At 36.3% G+C, this 20313-nt stretch overlaps 1 protein-coding gene and 1 gene segment (V, D, J or C); both read left to right on the forward strand.

Annotated features, from left to right (window-relative positions):
• Window positions 1-1812: 1812 nt before the first annotated feature.
• Window positions 1813-6756, forward strand: LOC108166509 (Ig mu chain C region membrane-bound form-like). The segment is given in 5 exon segments: window positions 1813-1879; window positions 4125-4430; window positions 5339-5689; window positions 5784-6092; window positions 6241-6756. Coding segments are annotated over 5 exon segments (1377 nt in total).
• Window positions 6757-10279: 3523 nt separating this feature from the next.
• On the forward strand, window positions 10280-15527 carry LOC103468629 (uncharacterized). Its single transcript, XM_017306303.2, has 12 exons — window positions 10280-10629; window positions 10738-11022; window positions 11230-11544; window positions 11661-11945; window positions 12673-12957; window positions 13053-13367; window positions 13459-13743; window positions 13831-14154; window positions 14245-14562; window positions 14638-14925; window positions 15062-15210; window positions 15317-15527. Exons 1-12 carry the CDS (start codon window positions 10284-10286, stop codon window positions 15323-15325), a joined length of 3204 nt encoding a protein of 1067 aa, XP_017161792.2. The 5' UTR covers window positions 10280-10283; the 3' UTR covers window positions 15326-15527.
• Window positions 15528-20313: the final 4786 nt, after the last annotated feature.

The raw sequence follows: 20313 nt of genomic DNA on the forward strand, positions 1-20313 counted from the left end.
TATTGCTGTTCGTTCACTAATGTTCTCAAATAAACCTTTGAGGCCTTCACAGAACATCTGGATTTATACCAGTGTTAAGTTGCACACAACTGTACTGTATTTACAAACCAGTGCACTGGATTTAATGAAAATGTGTCTGGTAAAAGGGAGTGAGTACATGCTTGATACACTTCAGATTATCTTAGTAAAAAGAAAAATAATCCTAGAGTCTGGTTCAATGTGAAAGATTTCAAGGTGAATGAAAATGTTTGCAAAGCATAGTAAATGTAAGGCACAAATGGAATTTAGATGAAGAGTTATGACTTGTTAAGTATAAATGACTTTTCCTGGCACAGAGAACTGGACAAATTAAAGCTGACAATAAGATCAGGCAAGAAGGAAGTGGGCAAGAGCTGTGGAATAACTGGCATAATTTTTATGTAACCCAGACCACAGGAAATAAATGTCTCCAGGGAGATGATAGTAAATACTACAGAGCGAAAGGCCCATAAACATTTATTCTTTTCTTCATTCACATGAACTATTGTATTTGTATTAAAAACAGACTGCAATGTAGCACTGTGACGGCTACTTCGACTACTGGGGGAAAGGAACACAAGTCACAGTGTCTTCTGGTAAGTTCTAAACTTATATCTATTAAGATGACAAGATTTAATATCTATTTCTTAATCATTTATTTATCCTGGTTATTAGTTTTATTTACTATGAAAACCAATGTATGTCCATCAAAACCAAAAAGTGTGGAAAAATAGTGAGGTACTGGTGACAAAATATAAATTTTTAGATGACACAGGATATTTTTGCACTAAAGTGTCATTGTAATTTGTCACCGTGTGACTACTTTGACTACTGGGGAAAAGGAACCACGGTTACCGTCACATCAGGTAAAATACAAAACTTATTATCAACGTACTTTAATTGAATCAACTATATTAATTTTTTCTTAATTTTAGCCTGAAATGTATCTAAACATAACCTCTAAATTGAACTAAGACATTATTTTCGTGCCTAAGGGAAAGACACAAAGGTTGGTGTCAAAACTGGTTAAAATGAACTGTTTTTCTCTAACATTAAATATTGCAATTATTAAGTTGTTCAGTCGAATATGTTTGGGATCCCAGTGGCAGTGGAAAACTCTCACTGCTTGTTTTTGTTACTTGGGTCTGTTAAGTTATCATACTGTGACAATGCTTTTGACTACTGGGGGAAAGGAACCACGGTAACAGTAACATCAGGTAAGACGATCTTATTTGGTCACTGTAATGTTTAAATTTGACTTTTAGAAGATTTTTAGCCATTTTTTGTTAAAATAGATTTTCCACAGACAATAATCTATTTATTTCAGGAAAACCCTTCATAATCTGTGGATTTATTTGATGCACAGTCAAAGCTTTGGTGAAAATAATGTTGTGTTTTAAACTTTCTGAGGCTTTATAAGTACTTAAGGTATGTTTGATGAAGCTGTCTGGCAAAGTAAATCCTTGAACATGTTTTAGTATGGGACAGTTTAAGTATTGCTTTACTGTGACTACGCTTTTGACTACTGGGGAAAAGGAACGACGGTCACTGTCACTTCAGGTATGAAAAGCTTTTATTTCATGTTTCAAACAATATTTGAAACATGTAAAAAGTATATATCTTCAGTTTTATGGGGTTATGACAATCGGCACGTAAAAAGACAAAATTGGCAAATTAAAATCTCTGGGTTGTTAAATTCATGTGGATTGATTACTCATGAGGCAGACTTATACTAGATGGGGAAACAAGTATAGATATTATTCGGAATAGGTTTTTGTTGCAAGTTTGACCAAACTGTATTACTGTGACAACTGGGCTTTTGACTACTGGGGAGCAGGAACCATGGTAACAGTAACATCAGGTAAGATTTTAACCTCTTAAAAATCTTTCCTGTATTTTTACAGTTTATTTTTATTAAATTACCATGTAATATCGGTATCTGAATACTCAAACTTAACTGTACTTCGAGAGTATTTACTGTAAAAAGGAATTACTCAGATGCATAATTAGCAAAACTGATAATTAGGGTTAATTGCTTTAGGTTAGTTTAGATGTATTTTATAAAATAGTGAAGGTGGTGACATGTTAAAGAGTAAAAATGATCAGCATTAGTCCATTAGGCTTTTCATACTGAGACTTAAGTTAATCCATCACTGTGCTACGGTGCTTTTGACTACTGGGGGAAAGGGACTACCGTCACCGTCACTTCAGGTATGAAATACATTTTTTTAAGTAGCAAAGGAAATTTTAAATTTAAAAAACTGTTTTTGTTACTTTTTGTCATTCAACAGTAATGTTAAGGATTGTTAGTATAAAGTCGTGTGGCTTGTTCATTCAGCTCAAACTAAACATTCAGCAACAGATTAAAATGTTAAAATAATTTTAGATTTTTTTTTTTTGATTGATTGCAAAATCACTTTTGATGACCCAATGTGAACTTTAATTGCATAAAACTAGATATCCTGCAAAATTGAACAGTGCTAAAACCGATAACCAACATTTTACTGCGGCTTTTTAGAAAGTTTAATTGGATTTGAAAAAATCTTAAGAATATTTAGGTGTTGAAGAATTGGACATTCTCCATCAGTATGTGTATGTGGGCCTTTTTATGTACAAGGGTTTAGTATATTCATCACTGTGCTACTATGCTTTTGACTATTGGGGGAAAGGAACAACGGTCACCGTCACTTCAGGTATGAAATTAAATTTTCTAATTTGGCCATAATGTTTTAAATTAAAAGAAAAATAGTAGGTTGTAAATTAAGTTGGAACATAATTTTATGAACATGCTTGAATTCAAAATAATTTTTTAGATACATTTTTAAATTCTATGTTCATGTGGCAACAGGGATATCAGGGTTATTTTTGAGAACTTTGGAAATATCCTTCCAAAGTTCACTTGAGATATTTATTGTAGCATGTCAGTACCCTTAAATATGATATTGTTAAAATTTATAATACTTTCATTCATTTATATTGCTTGAATTGAGTTCAGTAAATCAACCTTTTTAAACTAAGAGTTAAGCCGATTAATCACTGTGTTACTACGAAGCTTTTGACTATTGGGGGAAAGGGACAATGGTCACCGTCACTTCAGGTATGAAATGTTTTTTTTTTCCTCATTGTCAAAGGTAATTGTAGTTACAGGATTATATTTTGCCATATTCTGTCACACGACGGATAGATTTGAAAATTAACCACAAAAAAAGAGAATGGAAAGGCGACTTCTAAATTATCTTAGGACATAAATCAGTGAACAAGTTTACAGAAATATGATTTTGATTTTAGACATTTTTTAAATTAAATATAATTTAACAATTATGCATTTAATTAATAAAAATTTTTGATTGCATGTTTACATAAAAAAAATATGATGTCTCAAACTGAACTATGTTTGGATGGTATTTATTGTAGTAAGTGAATACCATAAAATTATTCCTTGAACTGTCAAAATTAATAACATATAATCTATACTGGGCAGCCTTAACAGAGTTTGCAAAATAAAATTGTGTGAGTATTTGAGATTTTCATGGTCATTATATGTTCAAATAAACTTTTTTCAAATGTGACAAGTTGCCTGTTGAATCGTGGGTAAGGAATACATTTTTACAATTGTAAGCAAGGTGGAATTTGAATTGTTTAAAATCTGCAAACCTTTTGGTTGTTTTTTTATTTTTCTTGAAATTAACGTGAGCATGTTCTTTGATTGCTTATTCAGATTTTATGAAATGATGAGATGAATGATTTTGTTAACAGTACAAATGGATTGAACAATGTCTTACAATGTTGCTTTTGATTTATGAAGAAAATGTATATTACTAAGTTTCTTCAGGTAAGACTGGTACCTATGTTTATGTTATCTGTTAAAATGAGTTAAAATTTTAAATTAGGTTGTGCATGGATGCCTCATAGGTAAAGTTTGTGGCTTTGTATGCACTGGCTTAAATGAAATGTGTAACTGAAGTTTTTAAAATATGTTTTTAAAGCAAGAAAAGACAGATTGAACACTGTGAATATCTGTTTTTCGTAGGTCTGAAGGAAAATTGTTGTCATTTCATTTATAAATTGTTGTTTTAAATGTGCTCTTGTTTTTTTGTCATTTTCAGCCGCTCAGATTGCTCCCACTGTGTTTCCTCTGACTCCATGTGGTTCTGGTGGTAGTGACATGGTCACCCTCGGCTGTCTTGCCACCGGTTTCAACCCTTCTTCCATCACCTTCTCGTGGCAACAAGGCAGTACTTCTTTGAACAACGTCATCCAGTACCCTTCAATCCAGAAAGGCAATGAATACATGGGAATCAGTCAGGTTCAAGTCAGCAGACAGGACTGGGACGCAAGAAAATCCTTCAAATGCATTGCAACTCACGCTGCAGGAGAACGACATACTATAGTCACGCCACCACTGCCACTACGTAAGATTAATGCAAAGTTATAAATCTTTACTTTTTAGTATTTTTTTAAATTGCATTTAGTTGTCTTGTATGCCATAGTTCAAATTTCTTAAATTAAAAATTATATTTATTATTTCCTAAAATTGTATAACTGGTGTTTTATTAGTTATTGTGGACCTTTAACTAGAATTATTTGCATTAATTTAAAGAACTCATGTCAGAACTGATGGGAGTTCTGACATGAGGAATCATCAGTAAATGTAAAAAAAAAAAAAACAATTAACAGCTAAAGTTTCTGGTGAAGGTATATTTAATTATGTTTAATTGGAAAGTCACTCTTGGTTTAAATTCATAACAATGAAAGTTTGATTTTAAAATTGCTTAAATGGGCCATATACTTTATATCTTTATTGATATCTAGAAGGATTTACCAGGTGGAACTAGAGGGTAAATTCAATAATATTTTCAGCATCTGACTTAGTTGGGTTTCCTCCTCACTAATACCTTTTCTCTTCATTTCATAGACTACTTCTGCATCTTCTGTTATTTTTTTTGTGCCTGAACAATCCTTCTTGTTTCCTGACTTCTGCCTGTGTCTGTTTGTTGATTAATAACCTCGTTGTAAACCCTATAACTCTGTGCTTGCCAGTCAATGTATATGCAGAAGTGACTTTTAGTACTTTGGCGTTCCTTAATGCCAATTTTGGACAGATGCATTTCCCTCTTGAATGGCATAGAACAACTTACTGCTGTGCTCATATAATGAATGTCTTAAATACATGAGTTTGATTATGTTGTTGGAACAAGTTAATGATACACCAGACCTGATCACATGAACCAAGCCTCATGTTGTTTCCCAGGTCTTCTGCATATATATAGATCTTGTCCTTGCTTCTGCAAACATATATGTGTATCTGTTTGTCTTTCAGCCAAGGTTTATGAGCTTCCGACTCTTAAAGTGTGTTCCTCCGTTGATGAGGGGAAAGAGGAGGCTTACTTCTCCTGCTTTGCCAAAGATTTTTCTCCAAATGAATATGAGATCACATGGCTGAAAGATGATCAAGTAATCACCGGGACGGTAGATGAGGTCGTCACATCATCTCAGGGAAGAAATGACACGAATGGAACTATCCTGTACAGTGTTGCAAGTCTCCTCACATTGCCGTCCAGGGAAGTGCCTGAAGGCGCAAAATTAACATGTTTATTTAAGGGAAAAGGAAAAGACGACAAAACTCCAGTCTATACCAATTCTACTGTGTCCCACAAGCGGTGTTCAGCTGGTGAGTACGATGGTAGTTTTTTCATTATACCTAATCACCAAATTGATGTTTCTAGTCTGTTTAATTTGTTTTTATTATTTTTTTTTGTTTTTAGTTACTGAAGGGTGTAGCGAAGATATGGATATAAGGATCATACCCCCCACAAACAAGGACATCTTTTTGGATGGAAAAGGAACCCTGATTTGTGAAGTCACCGAAAAAAAAGCGGGATTTGAGAAGGTCGTCTGGTTGGATGAGGACGACACGGAAGTGGTATCCACACAGGAGAATAAAGGATCCAATGTACATCTAGCTAAAATTGAGATCACCTTTGATGAATGGAGCAAGGGGCTCACGCGAGTCTGTGAAGTTCACAGCACTGAGTGGATTGATCCAGTGAAGAAAGAGTACAGAAGAAACAACGGTAAGAAAACTGTTCAGAATTTGTCTTTATTTCTGCTTCTCTTGACAGAAAACACTTTGTGAGGGACATCTTCCCGTGAACAATAGACGTTTTTGTCAGATTGTGTGGTAATTTATCTGTGACCCTAACTGTTCTCTCATGCTTACAGGAAGAGCTTCTAAGCGTCCATCAGTGTTTATGTTGCCTCCCTTAGAGCAAACTAGAGAAAATACAGTGGTTCTGACTTGCTATGTGAAAGACTTCTCTCCTCGGGAGATTTATGTGGACTGGCTTGTCGATGATGAAAAGGCAGGCACAAAATATCAGTTCAGTACCACAGAACCCGTGGAAAACAATGGACTCTTCTCCGTTTACAGCCAGTTGATCCTCACACAAGAACAATGGAATGAGAAAGACGTGGTGTATAGCTGTGCTGTTCATCACGAGTCAGTGGCAAAGTCAAGCAAATCGATTGTCAGATCCATTGGATCCAGAACCTTTGAAAAAACCAATGTGGTCAACCTTAACATGAACGTCCCTGAAACGTGCAAGGCCCAGTAGATGTGTCTATGCGTCTTGTTTTTTATTTTTCCTTCTCGTTTGATGTCTGTTGCTTGTGATTTTTAAATTGTTTGTGTGTTTTTAGTGCAAATTTAAAATGAAAATAAAAAAAAAAAATACTCGCCGACTGTGTTGATGTTTGTCGCTTGCACTTTGTGTGAACTTGATCTGGTGTCGAAACTGAATGTTCATGTCACGTTTTACGTGAGTTTTGTCCTCATGCAACCCCAATAACATCATTTGAGTTCTACATATTTAAACTTCAAATAGTTGAGCAATAATAATATAGAAGGATTTCAAATGCCATAGTACTTACAAGAATATTTTCACCTCAATAACATCAGTTATTGAACTTAGATTTTCTCATTTTATTTGCAAAAGTAGAGCTGACCGTGTTTCTGTGGTGTCTTTATGTGACCGTTTCATCTACTGGGTTTTGCACCCCAAAAAAGTCTTGATGACTCTTAAACTCTGATAACAAGGTCTTTCACAAGCAAGTCAGTATCACAAGTAATCAGATTACTGTAGCACTTTTCAAATGGCTAAAGACACGGAAAACTAGAAACAATTCAAAGGAACAGCATAATTATAAAAAAAAGCATAATTATAACCTATGTTTTCTGGAAGTCTTGTAAAAGAAAATATGGATCATTATCTCACACTACTGAAAAATACACTAATTTCAAACTGCAGACCTCCTGATTGACTTAAGTGGATTCACCACAGAAGAAGATGACATGACTAACACGGCAATCACCTTCATCCTTCTCTTCCTCCTCACTCTGGTCTTCTCCATCGGGACCACTGCATTTAAGGTAACACATCAAATTGATGTGGGCACAAATGTGCAATTACTGAGATTAGAAACTTCAAACCAAATGTGTATGTGCAAAATGACAAACGCTCCACTACAGTGGATATGAGCAAAGGTTTTGGAGGAGAAAGAAGTCACACCCTTGAATAACATTTTTACAACTGTAATGTATTTATGATGCAGTGAAATCTAAAACAAGGCATTTTCTGTCATTTTCCTTTGTACTAAATTACATACATTCAACAATATGATGTTAAAATGCTATTTTTTTGCCTAATTCAGAGTTTCTTGTGTTTTGTCTTCTAGTTTTATAAAATCTAGAAGATATAGTAAAAATAATTACTATTTTTATGCCCAACAATTTTATAAAACAGTTTCATACCTAGTAGTTCTTTCTTTAACCATTTTCTACTTATGGCTTTTTTAGTTGCAATGCTAAATACTTTAGCTGTTTTAAATGAATATTAAAATTTACCAGAAGAGTATACTTATGTTTTTTAACCTTAATGGTGTTCTTCACCATTAAGTTAAATTGCACATTTGATTATAATCGGATTAGGAATTAGGCATAAATTGACATATCAAAATACTTCTTTGGCCTATAAATTTGAGCAAGATGAAAAGTATGTGGAACTGTTATGCAACTCTGAGATTGTTCTCAAATGTAAAAGTACTTTATGTAAAATGTGTACCCATTTTTATTATTAATACTATAGGAGACAATTGGGTTTTTCAGAGAGACAATTTCTCCAGCAGCTGGAGTTTCTAAAGTGTAACGTAAAAACAGGTGAAATAGAGGATCTACATTGAAATTTCCAAATTAAAATTGTTTTCCATAATGCAGAAAATGTCATTCTCCATTGAAATATGCAACATTTTGTCAGAGAGTCCTTCAAAGTCAAACATTTCAGCTCCTTTTCATTGCACTGGTTCACAATAATTGCTATTCTGGTTGATAGAGTTTATAGATTCTAGAAATTACTCTAAAAGGGACACTTTAACACTTTGGTGGAATCACTTTCAAGTATCTCAAACTTTTTTTTTTTCATTTCAGGTTCTAAAACTAATAACATAGTTAAATTAAATCAAAGAGAAAATTAATTAGCTGATAAACCTGTTAATTTAATTGTGATGACTTAAAAAATACATTGATTTAATGAATAACATCAGTGACCAACAAGGCAGAAATCCACCAGCTATTTATTTTTATAACTTTGTTTATTGTTGCTATAAAAAAAACATGATTATAACCAGAGTTTGTCAAGTTCTCTGAGAAAAAACTTTCTATTTTCTGCCGATATCTTGTCAAGTGAAATATTTATAGTGCCATGAAAATAAGGATTTCAAGCTTTCCATGGCAGACTAACAATTGTAGAATAAAAATAATAATAAAATTAGCTCATTCTTTTATTAATTTTATTGAGCCAAAATAATACTTATAATTAAATCATCAAAAAATCTACCTCAATTAATTTTAAATATTGTTAATTAAGTACTTTAACATTCTAGAAACAACACAATATTTTCACACTCCATAATCATAATAACAAAAGGTGTCTTAAAAAGAAAACAATTAGCAATCTTTGGCGTTTTAGTAAGAAATGATAGTAGCTAAATGCATTAAAAATGTTCAGCTTAAAAATGTAATTACATAAAGAGAGTTTTTGTAAATTTTATTACACCTTTCATACAGTTCAAATATTTTATGAAAGGTGTAATATGTTGTTTTATTTAAAAATGAATAAAATATTTTTTCATTTTTATTTTTAATGTGTAAAGCGTCTTCTGAAACCACTTTATGATATAATTTATCTGTTCCAAAGATAATTAGCACTTTTGATCTGAATTAGCTTTGCATTGCTAGCAATGGAGTGTCAGTTCAGCAGAGCATTATTATATTCATTATGCCCATAAATGTTGATAAATAATATCAGCAACACAATGATATAACACTGTTTTTAATGCATGTTTTTCTTTTTTTCTTTACAGGTCAAATGAAACCAGAAGTACATAAAAAGGACATTTAATAGATTAAAAAAAAATACAAAAAAACATATTTTTTTCTGAAATTTTCTTATACTTTCTATATCATGTAAGTAATTGCAAATGATATTTGTCAATCTTTCCCAATCTAAAAGCTTCAAATCATTTTTGGAGTGATACAGTTTTGAAAGAGGATAACTGCTTTACTCTTTTTATTTCTTTACAATATTTTAACACTGTTCTCAGTTGTGTATTTTTTGCCTGACGTTGTTGTTCTCATCACACCACCAGCACCTGGAACCAATGACCCATGTTCAACTCTGCATGTAAATTAGCACTTTTCGCTGCATGGTTACTTTTTTCGGTCTGTTATTACTGGACTTGCAAACTAAAATCTTTGGCAAAGTCATGAGAGATTGTCTGTGTGATGTCTTATGTAAAGCAACCTGAGATATTTAGATGTGTTCTCTGTTTCTCTTACTGGCATAACTGCACCTCACACCTGCTGTCTGTGCTGCTCTGTTGCTCTCTGCTCTGTTTCACTTCTGCTTTTCGGTCCCCGTTTTGGACCTGGGTGTTACACAAGCCTTCCGCTCGTTGCACGCCCTGGTCGCTCTGCTCTGTCAAGCTCAACATCTGTTCAACAGACTTTTAAAACTATTTTTTGCTATTTTTTTTGTACAATGTGGAATATAAAACTCTGCCCTCTAGTGTAAATAAAAGCAAACTGCACCTGAAATTCAAAGTTGGTTATTAGTTAAAGTTGGTTGTTAGTTAAAGACCACAGCATGAAGGTATGTATGGGTTAACTTTAATCAGATTTCATCTTTATAGAACTCCTGCTTTCCTTTGTGATGTCATGCAATCTCCTCTCTTCCACAGCTGTCCGGAGTAATCCCCCAAACATCACCTTGTACCCTGTTTGGGACGGAGAACTCAATATTTCTAATGTCAGACTTGTCTGCGCTTTGAGCGACTACTTTCCCAAGGACCTAACTGTGGAGTGGTACAAGGGGAACCAGCTTCTAACAAGCAAGCAAGATGTCAGAAATTTTATAAGCGCAAATGAGGAGAACAGAACCTACACTCAAACCACTGAGATTATTCCAGACAAGGAAGAATGGATGAAAGGATCAACATTTAAGTGCAAGTCTATTCACAAAGACAAAAATTCAACAGAAACAATAAACATCTGTCAGAGTAAGTCTCTACAGGCATTGTCACAAACCAAATAGTAAATTGGATAAAATTAGTCTTTATATATTGAAGTGTTTTTTTTTTGTTTTTTTTTTGTTGCTGTTTTTGCAGTCTATGGAAAAAACACGCCTCCCATTTATATGGAGATCCCAAACTTCATGAAAGTGACGACAGAGTCTGAAGTGGAAGCAAAGTGTTCCATTTCCACTGTGCTTAATGCCAATCTGACCTGGGAAATGGACGGGGTTCCAGTGCAGCAAACAAGCCTAACAAGAAATGACACGTTTGTAAGCACTACACTGAAAGTTCCATCGGCGAAGTGGGCAAAAACGAAAACAATTCAGTGTAAAGCTGAACATCTTTGCTTCTCAGCTACGAAGACCGTTAATATTCCAGGTAAAATGGCACGATAATACGAATACTAAAGAACTGTCTTCAAAGTTATAAAACGTGACACAATCTCTAAAATGTGCTGTAACATTTTTCTGTTTTACGTTTTTTTATAAACGCTTCAAACCAGTGCACCAAAACAAGAGTGGATATCAGATGTTTCGGTGACACTGTATATCACCATACTTTTATTTTTTACCTATTATGATCCAGAGCCTCCAGTTGGACGTCCACAGGTGGAGATCAGAAGATCCTTCTCAAAGCTGCAGAAGGGACAAAGTGCCGTCTTCCAGTGTGACGTCTCACAGCTCTCCTCACAGGACCTCTATGTCACATTTCAAGTGAACGGAGCTGATGCTTTGGAAAAGCATTATATCGATCTTCCTGAAGGATCCGGCCCTCATTCAGTCAGTAGAAGTTTCTCTGTTCCTACAGAGTCCTGGAAAAGTGACACAAATGTCTCGTGCACAGTGACCCAAGGCTACTCCAGCAGTTCCTTCAAGTCAAATTTGATGAGCGGAATTTTTGGTGAGAGTTGTTTCCAGTTTATTGCATTGCTTTCTAATAAGAGCTTTTACTCAATTACATGTGTATATTTTCTAAGGACGTTAAAAATCTGTGTATTTCTGTCAACAATGTTTTAGTGAAGCCCTCTGTGGAATTCCTGTTGTCCCAAAGAGGAGCATCAGATCAACAAACGCTCTTGTGTTCTGGATGGGGCTTCAACCCACGTATTAAATGGCTTAATGGCTTGAACCAAATATCCACATCAAATCATGACACCAGCATGGATGCAAATGGACGCGTTGCCGTGACAAGTCAACTGAAAGTTGATCAGACACAGTGGAAATCAGGAAAGGTCTTCACATGTGAAATATCTGACAAATCTCTGAATGAAGTTGTCAGAAAGGAAATCAGTGTCTGCTCAGGTAATCTGGATGTACATGTAGTCCAATTCTGTTATATACTAACTACTCCTCTGTAGTTCACTGAGGAGTTGGCCATTTATCTCCTGTTCTTTTGCTTTCAATCGGTCTATTGGGCAAGAAATGTAACTCACGCTGAACAGATCCGTTACAGAGCAACATAACGGCAGGCAGGATTAATTTCTATTCATGCACACACTCAAGTCAGAATATCCAGGGAGAGCCCATGAATCCTTGGGAAGAATATACAAATCCTATGTTTAAAGTCCAGTTATCCTGCAAGGCAACAATATTCAACAACCTTTCCACCATGAAACCCCATTTTCTCCACCTCTGTGTGTATGTTTGCCTCAGTAGTTAAAACTAGAAATCCCATGGCATATCCTCACTTCTCTTGATGAAATAAGTCATTGTATTAGAAGTAAGTGGTAGTAAAAAGTTGGTCATGTGTTACAGTTCTGTAGTTCTATATGGGGTGTGAAGTTTTACCTCTCAACTGATCAAAAAGCTACTCTTTGTCCCCCCAAGAACAAAAAGTTGTGTTATTCCTGAATAAGATAATGCCGTTGTTGATGAATGAAGTCCTATTCATTTCTTTTGCCTCTTGGAAAATTGCATCTGAACAGAGTGCCCTAACCATGACATAATGCCTAATCCATCACCATGACTCTGTCCTTGTTGATGATTATTCTTAGTCATAATTATTTTTTCTTGTGTTTCTCCCTTTCAGCTTGTTCAAGCCCACCTCCAAACATTGAGCTGGACATTCCACAGACTGTGACGACAGCACCTGTGAAAGCAACATGCTTGGTTCACACTGCTTTAGATCCCACAGTCACCTGGCTGATAGATGGAAAAATTCAGAACAAATATGCAACGACTCAACTTCGAAACCTGACTCATTTAGCTGTTGATGTGACAGTTCCTTCAGGAGAGTGGAAGCAGCTGAAGACCGTAGCGTGTAAAGTAGAACATAGCTGTTTTTCACCCACTGAAAAGGCAGTAAATGTAGCAGGTGAAGCAGCTCTACATAGTAAATATTGCACTTCACAGAACGTTTGAGAAACACACGTATGACATATTATTTTGCCTTTACCTGTTATGATCCAGGGCCTCCAGTTGGACATCCACAGGTGGAGATCAGAAGATCCCTCTCAGAGCGGCAGAAGGGACAAAGTGCCGTCTTCCAGTGTGACGTCTCACAGCTCTCCTCACAGCGCACCTCTGTCACATTTCAAGTGAACGGAGCTGATGCTTTGCAAAAATATTATATTGATCTTCCTGAAGGATCCGGCCCTCATTCAGTCAGTAGAAGTTTCTCTGTTCCTACAGAGTCCTGGAAAAGTGACACAAATGTCTCTTGCACAGTGACCCAAGGCTACTCCAGCAGTCCCTTCAAGTCAAATTTGATCAGCAGAATTTTTGGTGAGAGTTGTTTATATCTTCTTGAAAAACTCATTGCTACCTAGTGGCAATTTTTTAATCTGTTTAAATTTCCTTTCTAAAAATACTTTAGTGGAACCCTCAGTGGAAGTTCATCTTGCTCCCAGTAAAGGATTTGAGCAACAAACACTAGTGTGTTCCGGACGGGGCTTCAACCCACAAATCAAATGGTTTAACGGGTCAAAGGAAATAAACCCACCAAATCCAGACATCAGTATGAATAACAACGGTCTTGTTGCTGTGATGAGTCAACTGCAAGTTGGACATGCAGAGTGGAAAAGAGGAGTGGTATTTACATGTGAAGTGTCTGACAGTTCTCTAAAGAAAAATGTCAAAAAGGATATCAGTGTCTGTTCAGGTAAAATTCTAATTAAATCTGTCCGTGTAGTTTTCTGGTTTTAAATATGGATCACCTGCTTTATCAAGGATTTATTTTCTCCCTTAGTTACGCCAAAATCTTCTCATATGGTTGCCGTCTATATTCAGAGACCTAAACTAGAGGAACTCCAAAAGAGAGGACGGGTGACTGTTACATGTCTTTTTGTTGGGACTAGTCTTTGTGATTTCTCCATAATCTGGAAAGTAGGAGATCACCAAGCTTCCCCAAGTAATATGGAAAAACCTGTGAGTCACAACAACGGAACGGAAACTTTACTCAGCTCCCTCTATGTGTCAGCAGAGGACTGGCACTCAAATAAGCAAGTGTCTTGTGAGGGAAAACATCTGTGTTCCAACAAAAACTATATAGACTATATCAGCAAAAGTACAGGTATTGCAAGCACTCTGAGGACTATTTACAAATGTTATCTTAAATGCAATTTAACATTTCCTTCCTTCTGTTTTGTGTTGATGTTTCCAGATCTGTATCAGCCAGTTCTGAGGATAGTGGAACCAACTTTTGATGAGCTGTATACATCTGACAGCGTCACGCTTACTTGCTTAGTTTCAGCATTTTTTCCATCTGACATCATTGTTCAGTGGAGAGAAAATGGCCAACAACTCCCAGCATCTCACTATATTAACAGTCCTTCTTGGAAAGATCCGGGAGCACGCTATTTTTCAATGAGGAGCAGACTAAATGTAACTAAGGCTGAGAACAATAACTCAACTTACTCTTGTGTCGTCAGACATGAATCCTCTGAGACTCCATTTGAAACCAGTATAAGTGACGTGTTTGGTAAGCTAACGATCAGTTTTCAGAAATCTTATTTTCTTCTACAGTACACTCTAAACAAATAACTTATTTCCTCAGCCACTGTGAGGTACACCAAACCCTCAGCCGTCTTGCTCCAGGGAGAGAACGAGCTCATGTGTCTGGTCTCGGGCTTCAACCCAAAATCCATCAATATCACTTGGTTCCGCAGTGAAACCACAGAGCTGTCGGACTACAACATAACTGAGCCCTACATAGGCCCAGATAGGAAATTTAACATTCTTAGCCGCCTTCGCCTTGCACCAATTGACACCTTACCTGGCGTGGTTATCACCTGTCGGGTGACACATGAAGGCGCCACCGTCTCAGTAAACATATCCGAAACAGGTATGTGAACTACATTATTCTTGAGTGTTAAAGAGTTAGTGTTTAACGCTGTGAGTCAGATTTATTTTTAATTAACTTTTTTTTTCACTAAAGTCATCATAAGCTTATAACCAGTGAAACTCTACATTTTCTACAGACACACTGGAGAACTGTAACTTCTTTGATGCTATCAAAGACACTGATGTCAGTCAAGATACAATGAAGGAAACCTGGACTATGGCATTAACTTTCCTCTGCTTTTTCCTCTTCACCATCATCTTTTCTCTTGTTGTCCTCATCATTAAGGTAAGAATCAGCTATAGTGTTGCTGCAGGTATTTCACTGAGTACAATTTTGAATTAAAATGTTAATCACTGTCATGGTGACACATTTTCTTTTCTTCTACTTTCAGACAAAATAGTGACAATCAGAAGACATTTGACTTTTTTTCTTTTTGGTGTGCATAGAGTGGCTCATTATATTTTGTTTTGCTATTTTTTTCCTTTTGTGTTCTTTGTTCTAGTTTATAGCAAATATTTTTGGAGAATTATCGTGTTTCTCTTATGTATTTGGTGTGAGATGTAAATGCTTTACAGATAAATAAAATTAATGATACTACCGTGTGCGATATTCTATCAACGTTTTCTGTACCTGAACAAATTGTCCACAAGGTGGAGACAAAGCTCCACATTCAGCTTTGTTCGTTTCAACTTCCAACAGAGATTATGCAATTTTAAATCCAAGATTTCTTTTTTGCGCATCGTTACGAGGAAGCAAAAATAACAATTGTGACGTTATCAATACTAAAACGTGTGTCTTGCTTTAATTTACAGATGCACAAGTTGGACTGTGTGCATATTTCATTTGAGTTTCCACTTTAGGCTTGTGTTTGCCTTTTGTGCACCTTGTGGGTTCATTGGAATCTATTTCTCGGAGGGATTACACCAGGAACACAAAGGTTTACTATTGGCTGCTGTAGCGATCTGGCAGAGTTTGTGTCCTCGATTGGCTGTGGACCCCGTGGCAGACGGCCCATATCTGTGACGCTGTTGCTGGGAGGGAGTCGCAGTGTGCTGCTGCCAGTCTTGTGTCAAGGGGCCAACAGAAAAGAATCATGGAAGCATTTCCCCGTAATTGCATTATTTATCTCATCTCCATTTCTTCCTAAGTATCAGACGAGGCTCGATCCCTTTGTACTTTCATGAAAACAAAGTTTAAGCTGCAGGCAAACATCTTTTCACGGATGCAACAGTCAAACATGTAGGGTGAATGTTACCTGAAAGTCAAGTAGCACCTTGGGGGAAAAAAAAAAACAAAAACATTTTTGACATGTTCAGATTTCTCACACATCCTTGTTAACGTCAGATGATGCCATAATCTGAACTACAGATGAGCAAAAACGATTAAATGCATGTCCGTTTTACCACAGTGCATTCATGATTAAACAAATTAACGTCATCATTGTTATATTTAAGCTTACTTTGATCAAGCCTAGGGTGGAAACTCAAATGAAATAGTACAGCAGATAAAATTGCCTTCAAAGAAAAGTAAGAAAATAGTCTAAATGTTCTTAATGGTGTTTAATTTGTAATGGCATAATTTGCCCTGCTTCAAAAGAAGCTGTTTACTAAACGTCACTTGGTCTGACAGTTCATCTAAGGACCTGTACTTAAACTTAATTGTAACAGTGTCACCTAGTGGTTGTAACATTTATTGCAGCTTTATGGGAGCAGAGTGAGAAAGTCAACGATTACTTATGAATAATTGGGCGCAGGGAGAAAAAAAATTGTGAAAAGAAAGTTTTTTAAAAAAATATCCTACTTCTTTACATTTAACCACAGTCTTTCTCTAAGTTGAAAACCAATAGACAGAGTTGCTTTGATTAATAACTATAAAACCCAATCACTGCAACAAACAAGCCATCAGTTCCACCAGAATTCCTTCTGTCTTAAAATCAATAACAAAACTTGTAGGAGTCCTATTGCCTTATCAATATTAGGAGCATAATCATGTCATCTTCTTTAAGGCCTAAAGAGAAAAACATCTAATTCATTAACTCCTGTTATGGGCAAGCAATGCAAAATTGTTTATTTTCCGGTAAAGAAATGTAATTGCACATTAAAACAAATGCAGCGATTCATAAGCAAATATAAGAAAAATACCTACTTTTTTCCCCACTGTATTTTAATGTTCTCAGTTTATCACTGAAGTAATTAAGTTTGTGAATGTAATAAAATTTTACATTCAATTTATAGTAAAAGCATACATCACAAATGTGTTTCCTAAAATGAATTTTGTTCCTGAAAAATAATAAATTTAGATTCTTAGCACATGAATTTAAACCGCTGTTGTGTCTTGGTTAACCTGCACAGCCGCTACTGAGCTGCAGACCAATCACCATTTCTTCAGCAGTGCTCGTCCCACTCAGGGAATTTGATTTTTAATTCATGAAAAAGCGAGTTTTTTTTTTTTATTTCATTAAAGAATAAAAGGAGATAAAGATCTGATGTATTTGATGCATGCAGCTTCGGTTTGATCACAACTTTCGCATTTATACATATCAACGTTGAAACTTTTTGATATATAAATTGTGGCACCTTTGGCACATGCTGGGTGATCTAAATCGCAGTGTGCATATTTTAGGCTGCTGCTTGTGCTCCAAGTTTAGATTTGAGCTCCAAATGGCTTGGGCCCAACCTTCCTCTAGCAGATGAGCTTCCACAGCTGCATCTTCGTTTCATTCACAGCCACTCACAACCAGCCCAGATCCTGTGTGGAGACACCTGGTGGAAACATCAGTCTAGAAGCACCCTGTGTTCACTGGGCTCTAGTAAATCAATAGGCTCACCCGCTGCAAGAGTTGCACAAAGACTAGGGAGGAGGTCATTTACATGCATACATGGAAATCTGTTTTGAGCTCTTCAACTGAAAAGAACGGCCAAATTTGAAACACTTGCTGGAAAATTGCATCAATTAAGGAGCAGTTCAGTTCCAGTGATAAACATATGCTTCAAAGAACCAATCAAAGTCTCTTTGAGATGAAAAGTTTATGGATATATATCTTACAGAGGCTTGTCAGAAAGGCTTTCCTTCTGTGTTAAATCCAATTCCACATGAATCACACAACCTAGTTTCTGTGTTGCCATTTTTCTGCATTCAAATTTAAGCAACGGAAACGGTTCCTCTTAAGTGAGATGGAATTTGAAATAGCAAAGAAATTCAACATTTAAAATAGCAAATCCTAATTGAAATTATTAGTCAGCATACAAAAGGAAGGCAGTACATTTCTCGTTTGTCCTTGGAGAACCAGTCGGATGCTGCCAGACGGTTCACAGAACATTTTGAATGCTATCATTTTGCAGCCACTGCACAATTTTTCACTACTTAATGTTTCTCTATCACACAAAATTTTAACATAATATACCAAAACGTGAGGTTATGATGGGACAAAATGTTGAAAAAATTCTAACTATGCATAGAGGAATGCTGCTTCTCCATGTATGATTTTAAATCCAAGGGTCCAGAGTAGACTTGAACTAGGAAACCTAAGTGGTGTGGACGTTTGATACAACAGCAACAAAGCTGTAATGTATTTATTTTGGTGTTAAGGTGTAAACTAACAAAAGTATTTCAAAGTCTATTCTCTGAGCTACAGGAAGTCAAAGGAAGGACTTTCGAACCAGGGTGATGTGCTCTATCTTTCGAGTTTTAGTGAGAGCGTAAGCAGCTGCATATGTGTGACTTTTTTTGGCAGACCTGTGAAGACACTGTTGCAAAAATCAATTTGACTGAAGATGAATGTATGAGTTTCTCAAGATCATGAAAACATTCTTCAGGTGATGAAAGGTGGAGTTTAATATTGTCTTTATGTCTCTCTTAAGGTTCAGGTCTGAGTCCCTCACTACTACATTTTCTAGCTGTAATAGCTGAAGCTGTGCAGTGACTCTTATGTACAGATAATAACTTCAATTTAGTTTCTTTTCAGCTAAAAAAAAGTCATTGCACATCCATGAAAGAAGTTCTGTTCTTTAAGTAAGATCAAGTTAAGTACTGTCCTTAAAAGTGACTTATTTATCTGTGATTTGTACCCACAACAAGTTTCACATTGCTTTTTATGCATGAGAAGTCAATGGAGAGTTGGAGCCTGGTATGTTAAGCAGGGACCTCCTGCTTGCATCTAAGAAAAAGAACATCAAGTTATGTCAGTACCACTAAGTCCATGTAGGATGCATTGCTCACACCCTGTTTAGTCTGGTTTATTTGAACACTAGTTTGTTTTGCCTAAACAGTCTGGTTTGTTTGGGGTGGTGTGAATGTGCAATCAAACTCTGGTGCAGACCAGAAAGCACACTCTGGTCCAGTTAAACACCTAAATCTTGTTTCAAATGAAGTGAACTCTGGCACGGTTTGAATGAATATGTGAATTCCAAGTGGAAAGGAGACCAGGAAGTGAAATACAACCAAAAACAAATGTGCTAATCAAGTGCAAGAGTGAGAAATGGCTCGTGGTTTTTTGTCAAGGACAAAGGAGAAATCCTACAGCCGCTAAAATCTGACACCACTCCTTTTTTATTTTTACATTTCATGAAGAAAGGAGATATGCTCAGTATCTTCTTCAGAGGTTTTCGTGTAGCTTCCTTCAGTGGTTTTTGGTGGAGCGTCACCACAGGCAAGGGGTGGGAACAAATTTTTCAAAGGGTTTGGTTTGTTTGACACAATAGAGTGTGACAGCGAACTGCACCAGCAGAAAATGTAACGAATGCTACAATTTTCATCCACAATCAAAGAGTCTACCAGACTATCGGGTGTGACAACAACCTTAGAGTGAATCACAGATTACCATGACTTTTCTTTTTCTTTTCTTTTTCTAGCTGGAGAAATCCAGTCTTCACAAACAGTTGTGTAGTACAACTTGGGGGTGGCAAAAAAAAAAAGGGGCTTGCCCAGGGTGCTGTTAATGCAAGAACCGCCACTGTGATGCAGCATGGAATAAAACCTATCACAATAAATAACCATATAAGACAGATCCACACATTAAGGTCACGATATATGCATATATAAGAAAATACAACAATATGGCTTTAGAGGTTTCTTGCCCAGCATTTTTCCTTTTTCAGAAGGTTTGATACTAATTCAAATGCGTGCCCAGAATTTAATCGAGCTGAAATGAGTTCAGCCAGTCGGCCTACTTTTCCCCGGGTTTCTCCACTGACAGGCGGGGAGCAGCAGGGAAACTGAGAGACTAGTCTTTCTCGATGCAGCCCCGCTGCTGTGCCAATGCGCAAACGGTCTCCGCCGTTCAGGGATAGGTCTCCCCCCAAAATGAGGCTGCGCTCGAAACGATCATGCGATTGAGTGAGTGACGAGCGCGTCATGCTTGTCTTCCTCCTCCTCTGCTCTGTGCGATCA

The sequence above is a fragment of the Poecilia reticulata genome, chromosome 8, assembly GCF_904066995.2.
Source record: "Poecilia reticulata chromosome 8, P_reticulata-male-v2, whole genome shotgun sequence".
In the NCBI taxonomy this organism is placed as follows: domain Eukaryota; kingdom Metazoa; phylum Chordata; class Actinopteri; order Cyprinodontiformes; family Poeciliidae; genus Poecilia; species Poecilia reticulata.

Bases quoted from the DNA above. Each gene is read 5' to 3' on its own strand.
- LOC103468629 (XM_017306303.2), top strand. From the start codon at position 10,284: ATGTCATGCAATCTCCTCTCTTCCACAGCTGTCCGGAGTAATCCCCCA. The intron at 11,946-12,672 runs GTAATCTGGATG...TCTCCCTTTCAG, and splicing joins GGAAATCAGTGTCTGCTCAG to CTTGTTCAAGCCCACCTCCA. The intron at 14,155-14,244 runs GTATTGCAAGCA...TGATGTTTCCAG, and splicing joins CTATATCAGCAAAAGTACAG to ATCTGTATCAGCCAGTTCTG.